The sequence below is a fragment of the Centroberyx gerrardi genome, chromosome 12, assembly GCF_048128805.1.
Source record: "Centroberyx gerrardi isolate f3 chromosome 12, fCenGer3.hap1.cur.20231027, whole genome shotgun sequence".
In the NCBI taxonomy this organism is placed as follows: Eukaryota; Metazoa; Chordata; class Actinopteri; order Beryciformes; family Berycidae; genus Centroberyx; species Centroberyx gerrardi.
The window spans coordinates 12,523,072-12,530,571 of NC_136008.1; the positions used below are offsets into that span (position 1 = coordinate 12,523,072).

At 44.8% G+C, this 7,500-nt stretch overlaps 1 protein-coding gene across 1 annotated transcript in view; it reads right to left on the bottom strand.

The window, feature by feature from the left end:
• Positions 1 to 7,500, bottom strand: part of grin2db (glutamate receptor, ionotropic, N-methyl D-aspartate 2D, b) — a 27,743-nt gene that overhangs the window by 7,430 nt on the left and 12,813 nt on the right. Inside the window, exons 8-13 of the mRNA XM_071905012.2 lie at positions 6,870 to 7,023; positions 6,028 to 6,153; positions 4,853 to 5,082; positions 4,340 to 4,500; positions 2,493 to 2,562; positions 2,277 to 2,394 (exon numbers count right to left, since the gene is read on the bottom strand). Coding sequence (XP_071761113.1) covers positions 2,277 to 2,394; positions 2,493 to 2,562; positions 4,340 to 4,500; positions 4,853 to 5,082; positions 6,028 to 6,153; positions 6,870 to 7,023 — 859 coding nt within the window. The remainder of the gene's footprint in view (positions 1 to 2,276; positions 2,395 to 2,492; positions 2,563 to 4,339; positions 4,501 to 4,852; positions 5,083 to 6,027; positions 6,154 to 6,869; positions 7,024 to 7,500) is intronic.

Genomic DNA, 7,500 nt, shown 5'->3' on the forward strand with positions numbered 1-7,500 from the left:
AGCTCAGGCCTGCCAAATCTGACAGGTGTGTCAAATCCACACTCCACCTCTGCCGTTCTTGGCAGGTCAGGTCAGGTGGAGCTGGCACACTCCAAACACGGCGCTGGCATGTACCGCCCAGACACCGTTTAATAAAGAAACGTGTGCTTGTGTGTCTTTTGCGTGTGTGTGTGTGCATGCGTACACATATGTAAATGTGTTGGTGCCCGCACGCATATGTTTGCATTTCACATTGTGCCAGGTGTGGCATGATGCCAGACATGTCCAGAGATGCTCCACAGTTGTTGAGCAATAAACCATGACCTGTACAATCCTGTGCTTTTATCACAACATGACAAACCTCTCGGCATGCACTTGCAAGATTTCTGAAAAACACCCTGCCAGCCAAGAGCTGCAAAGCCAGCTCCTCATATTTTTTTTTTTTCGGCAGTATCTACTCACTGAATAATATATTCTTGGTATCAAAATCCTGATACTATGCAAAAAATAGAAGCGGATCTGATAAGAGGCAAAGAGGAAATCTTGGTACTCAGCAGTATTGCCTTTATCAGAGAACAAGTAGTAGTCAGATCAATGGACCATCTCTTAAAGCTATGGCATGAATCACCAGAGGCAGCAACAAGAAGAACAACACGCTCACAGGACTGACAAAGCATTGGCGGACTTCTCTACTGCTCCTCTATCCTCTAATGCAGTTGTAAAATGATATGACTCAACGCAGCATGACACGATAATGATGTGACACTGTGACATGATTTAGCCTAGCTGAAGGTGTGATGCAGAGTCCTTGAGCCGCGGGGCGATTGTTGAGATGCGGCCTTTGAGGCGAGCTGAATGTGAGCCCCCCCCCCATCCCCTTGCCCCATCCAATACAAACTAATCCTCTTCCTTAGTAATCCACTCCAATAATACCTCCCTACTACTAGATCCCTCTGCATTCAACACCAACCCATAACTACATCCATCCAGCGCACACAGCTGATGTTGAAGCCTTTGCTACACAGAGGTAAGGGCAAGGGCATGAACCCCACATAAAAAAATACAAAAACCAAACCAAAAACAAAAAAAACCCCACTAAAATAAACAACAAACACAACATGTCAAGGCTGTCTGGGCACTCTGTTTATCATGCACACACACTTTCTTCTCCAGGTCCAGCTATTCAGCTCCAGACGCCAGCCTTATTTAATAGATCTTGGCACCAAATTGGCATTATCAGTGTGTAAGCAGCTAAAGTGTCTGCGTGCCAGAAACAGCTAAAGGGCTTTGTCCGCCACGCCACAAGCAAAGCCGATTTAAAAAACGAGGAAAAGCCAAACAAGAGGCATCCGATTGAGACAATACAGAGGATATGCGTGTGGCGGACTGTGTAAAATGACAATTAAGCATTAGTGTACTGACAACCACCGCTAAAAACAGATTCGGTCTCTCTCTCTCTCACACACACACACACACAAGGAACCTCCTTCTCATGGATTAATCCTATACACTAGTGTGTGCAATGGACAAACACACAGCGTACTAATAATGCTCCCATAGGTATCAATTATTCAATTATCAGATCCGTTTGCATTATCTCTTTTGCTTCTGCATGCTGTTTCTCGATCTCCTGTTTAGGATATTTTCAGATGGTGTGTTTTTTTTTCTCTCTCTATGGTTATTTTTTCCCACACTCCCTTGGTCTCTCTGTCTGTCTCAGCTAATCTGTAATGACTATGAATCTGTCACCGCACAAGTTGTGATGATCCCTCTCAACAACAACAACATTGACTCACACAAACTAAATCTTTTTTTTTCCTTTCTCCAGCCCAGGCAGGAGAAAGAGAAAGAGAGAGAATGAGAGAGAGAGAGAGAGGGAGAGAAGGAGAGATAGAGGGGGTGAAAAGGGGAGGGGGCATGTGTGCTTTCAACAACAGAATCAAGTCATTCCTGTAATGCTTGAATGCTATGAAATGAACAAATAATATCCTTCATTCTCCCGCCTCCCTTCCCCTCCACCAGCCAATAAAAAGACCTACAAACCCCTCCAGCAGCACCATCAGCCCTTATTCCCTCTGTCATCATCAAAACACCTTACAGCCATCGCTCCCTCCTCGCCTTACATTCACCCCCCATCCGCTTCTCATTCATCTACCCCCTGTGTTTTTATCCTCTACCCCCCCCTCTCTCGCTGCTTTTTTTCCATCCTGTCATTTTTACCCATAACCTTCCCTTTGCCCCTACATTGTCCTAATTATTTTCCTCTCTGCCCTCCCTCCCCTCTCCCCGGTTCTCACCATCTCCCACCAGCTGCAGCAGGGCCAGGTCAAGAGGACGTTTCCAGCGTGAGTTTTTGTGCAGGGCGATACCGTAGCCTGTGGTGGCAAAAACCTTCCCCGAGCCTATGGTCATCACCTTGGAAAAGGACAATGTGCAGGTATTAAAAAAACTGACTGATAGGCAACATATGTATCTAATCTACAGAGCGTGAGCTTGTGTGAGTATGTCCTCACCTTACAACCCTCGTCCTTCCTGGCCATATAGTTCAATACTGCAGCATCATAAATAAAAGCATCCAGCTTCCTGGAAAGGGATCAAGGGAGAATTCATTCATCATTTAATGGGAGAGAGGGAGCAGAAGGATGGAGGGATGGGCTGAGGCAGGGAGGAGGTATGAAGGTAGATCTGTTCGATGCACCTGGAAAGAGAGTTGCGGAGCAAAAATATATGGAGGGAGGCGCACCGAGTGGTAGAGAGGGCATGAAAAGTTAAATAATAACAAGGAAAGGGAGAAAGTGTGGAATAGTAAAGTAGGCTTGGCGGAAAGAGTCAAAACACAAGGAGAATAAAATAAAGCAGAGATCAGAGGAAGATGTGTGAGTAAGAGGGAGCGGGAAGGTGGCGGAGGAGGCGGAGGGGAGGCGGGGGATGGGGATTTATATGGTGCGAAGAGCGGAGTGACAGAGGGAGAGAGAGAGAGAGAGAGAGGGGGAAAAGATTTACACACTTCAGGGGGAAAAAGACATGGGATAGAGCCAGAGAGTGATGAGGATTATAAAGTTTAAATACAGACACACCGAGAAAACACACTGGGAGGGGAAAGAATGGAGAGAAAAGGAGAAAGAGAGAGGAGAAATAAAACAGGAGGAAAGAAATGGTAGGGCAAACGAGGAATGAGAGAAACAGAGAGATAAGGACTGAGGAGCAGAAAAAGAGGAGAAAGAAGAGGAAGAGAAAAGCAGGAGTTTCTAATTTCTGAGCACATTAACACTGAGTTATAATTGTGGTGTCAAGGCAATGGGGAGGGAGACATGATGACAGAGGCTTAGGATAAAGTAAACTGGGATTATCCAACACACACGACGGGTGATAGAGATTCTACTAGAAACTGAAGAGGGGAAGGCTGCTTGCACTGTGTGGGTGAGGGGAGATAGCGGTGAGGAAAAGAGAGAGAGAGAGAGAGTAAAGGTGAGAGAATCCGTACAAGAAGGCAGGAAATGTGGCAAAAAATGTGAAATGTGAGCCGGAGTTGAGAAGAAACACACTGTGCACGACGGCCTGCTACAGCAAGAGTGAGAACATTATAAAATCACAACACAGAAAGCAAGACGCTAGGTGTGTTTTCATCCAACTGTCAAGCCAATTTTTAGGCAAACTTTTGAAATGTTGAAAAATAAAATACAAATTAGGTGCGTTTCCATCAGCTGGGTTGAGGCAAATAATTAGGCTTCCTGAATGTCAAAGAAACACATCCATGAGAAGAATGGAAAGAGTGTTTCAAGAATTCATCAGTACTGGGCAGGTTGTCGCTGCTTTTTAGTGTCAGCTAATGTTTCATGCTATCATCCGAAGACAACAACAAAGAAATGCACTTGGCCATATTCTAACGCGCCAACTAATGACCATGCAACTTCGATGGGCAACTTACACATGGCAGCGACAGTGGGTATGACTTGTCTGGGAGGTCGTAGTGGACAGATATTTTACAGAAAACATTTCAGAGCGTCCGAAGCCGTTTTGGAAATGTTGTTCAATGAGAAAGGACGCTTCGTTGGGGTGATCGAGCCAAGCATATGTCATTTATTTATTTGACAAATGCATTTCTATCACCATTTACCACATAATTTAATTTTTTGACTGAAAGATTTTATGTTTGCGATATTGAGAACACTTTCACCCTGTTGTTTAATTCAGTAAACCATAATTTGCCCAAAACGATACTTGAATGGAAGTCCAGCTACTGAAAAACCGGAAGGTGTGGAGAAAGACAAAAGAGTTAATCAAATAAATGGAGAGAAGGAGCCTAACAGAATAAATGGACGATGAGGGAATGAACAAGCCCATGCTGCGGCAGACACACCCGGTCTTGAGGTTGACTATGGCGTCCTCCACTCCTCTCTGGTTGTATTTGACCATGTACTGGTGCATGTCTGGGTAGTTGGAGCGGATGTTCTTTTCTGTGCTCCCGTTGGGCACCGTGCCAAACTTCAGAGGTGGGTACTGCTCCTCAGGATGCTGAAACTAGTGGAGCAAAGGGAGGCGAGGGAGGGAGACGGAAGGGGCATGAGACACACCAGACTGTGCACCAATCTGTCTGACCTATTTCTGTCCACTTCCCAGACTAACTTACAACACTCTATGCACAGTCAAATGAGATGTTTGCAAAGAGAGCGGTCTGTGGACTTACTGTAGTGTTTAGAACTGTCTTTCAAGTATTCAAGAACTGTGGTAATTGAGTTCAATTATATTTGATTCATTTGTAAATTCCCGCGTTATTCAATTCAGCATTCACGTAATTCAATTTATCTCCCTTTAAGACTTTAATTCTCCCTCCACTTCCCCATCCTTCATCAGTATTCAAGCAGTAGAGTACCTTCTTGTCCGAAAGGCCTGACACCGTGTCAATGTACTCCTCCTGGATCATGAAGGCAGCCAGGTTAGCAGTGTAGGAGGCCAGAAAGATGACAGCGAAGAAGGCCCAGATCAGCACCATGATCTTACTGGTGGTTCCTCTGGGGTTCTCCACCGGCACTGAGTTGTTGAAGACGATGGCCCATAACAGCCACACTGACTTCCCTATGGTGAAAGTAGAGCCTCCAGCCTCTGCGCACAGAGAGAGAAGGAGGAAGAAAAAGAGAGAGAGTTTTGAGTGTAAGAATTGGTGGTAAAATTAACTTTTTCCAGGCAGCAATCCAGGCAGCACACTACCAGCACAATAACAAAAAATGCTGACTCAACATAACTTTATCTACCATGCTGGGAACAATGTATTCAGTAGTATGTGACTGCAGATGAAGCCGCCGAGTCAAGTCAAACTCCCCTGAATGATTTGTCGTAGGCCTTAGAGAAGTAAATACCTAGCAGGCCTCTCGACACCAAAGCTCATGAAGCGCTGACAATAAGTCAGCTTTCAATTACGCTATTACGTGATCTTACAAATGATTTAACTACACGGCGCAAATCACCATTCAAAGGGCTCAAACACGCCTTTAAACGACAGGAGTGAGGGATGAAGGAAGGAGAGAGATGAGAGAGAATGAGAGGGATATATGGGAGGATGACAGAGAGGTAAAATTATGTAGAGCACAGCAATCATGCAGTAAAAGAGGCAAGTCGGGCTTGGTATTGGACTGAGGCGTCAGCCGCACTGAATATCACAGGGGTACAAACTGTGCTGCTGAATAATATATGGCTGCTTCAATATTGTGAATGCTGGGATGCAGTGCAACATGGGTATCATTTCTTCTTCACAACATTCACACAGTTTAGCTTTTGGGTCAACACATTCCAAACGTCTAGCAGTTTACTTAAAGAGTGACAGCTGACTAGCCAGACAACAAGATACTTCTAGAAATCAAACTCTGTGGAAACAAAAAAAGGTTCATTATCGTAATGGAAAATCATTTTGACTTTTTGAATTTGTCAAGCACACTCCAGGAATGTGGTGTTAAATGTTTGTCCACTTGATGCATACAGCAACAGTGATGGACTGCACACAGACCCATCCATCAGGCTGGGAAACAGAGACAGCTTAGACCCATCACTCACTCTTGCCACTCTGCAGACTGCGGTTGTAGCCCACGGGGCTGAAGAACTCGAAAATGAAGACGGTCACAGCGACCACGGTCAGGCACATGACGAACATCATCACCCACACGGCCGGACTGTAGGGCTCTTCGGAGGGGAACAAATGACGACTTTAAACACAATATATGGGCCACTGGCGTACTGAACTAGCCTGTAACTATTCTACAATATCCATAATCACTGCTGGCCCACTAGGGCCAATCACAGGCTAGCACAGCCCTGCTCACTTGATTTTGTTCTTTGGTTTGAACTGCTTATTTATTATTGACAAATTTTTATGTAATCTCTTATAATTATGTAATGTCTTTACATGCTCTGTAAACGCTTTGTAAACTGTGTTTTTCAAAAGCTGCTGCACAAGTAAAGTGTATTATTGCTATTATTATTACTGTTATTGTTGTTGTTGTTGTTGTTGTTATTATAGAAGGGGAGGAAGGAAGGAAACTGTCCGCATAAACCTGGCACATTATGTATGTGGGGAGAGGAGCATTGTGCCCAATGAAAATAGAAACCATTGGAGCAAATATAATCTCCAGAAGTCCATAAACACTGTTTCTGCTTTTTACAATCATCTCAATGCAGTGTGTAAGCCAATAACGCTGCTCTCCCACTGGAGCCTTGGGTCTGCTGACAGAGTGAAACTATAAGTTAGGAAGACGTGAACAGCTAAGAAAAAGTAACAGCTAATCTAGATGTAAGGACCAGCAGCCAAGGACTGAGCCATTTCATGCAAACTCAACACTTTACAGTTAGATTAGATTCAGTACAACAGTTAGACTCCTGATATAAACAGAACCTCTTACCTAAGAAAGCAGATGGCGATACAGTTCCATTGCTACGGGAGACCATGACACTGATCCCCGTCTCCACAAAGGGGACAGAGAAGTCCACGACCTCTGACCTCTCCTCATTGATAGTCAGAGAGCCAATGGCCATGTCTGCTCGTTTGTACACCACCTAAAGGGGATGTAAAACAGCAGTCAGAGAGATACGTAATCATGGGTAACTGCTGCAGATGTTATAGACAGGCAAAGCCAGTCTTACAGTCTTTTGCAAATCCACAAAGGCCAGCACCAGGTTCTTTCCAGGCCAGATACAGAACATTACATACAGCGCACAAACCTCTCTGTACTCTCTGTACTTAAAGTGTGCAGAAGTGCATTCCCGTGCTCGGGGAAGGCCCAGGATTCAGTATGGTACAAATACTAACCATGTGTCTCTTGTGCATATCTTTAGCATACAAAATGAGCTAGCGCCCGTCGCCTCTCTGCCGCCATCTAAAAAAACCTGAAAATCGCTGTGTCTGCTGATTGTACAAGTGAAATGTTAATCTACATTAGACATGGCACATCCGCACTTCAGAGCAAATCAGCAGAAAAACGAGCCGAAGCGGAAAGCAACGCACCCTCCCCTCAACTTTGCCAAGTCTCTGGA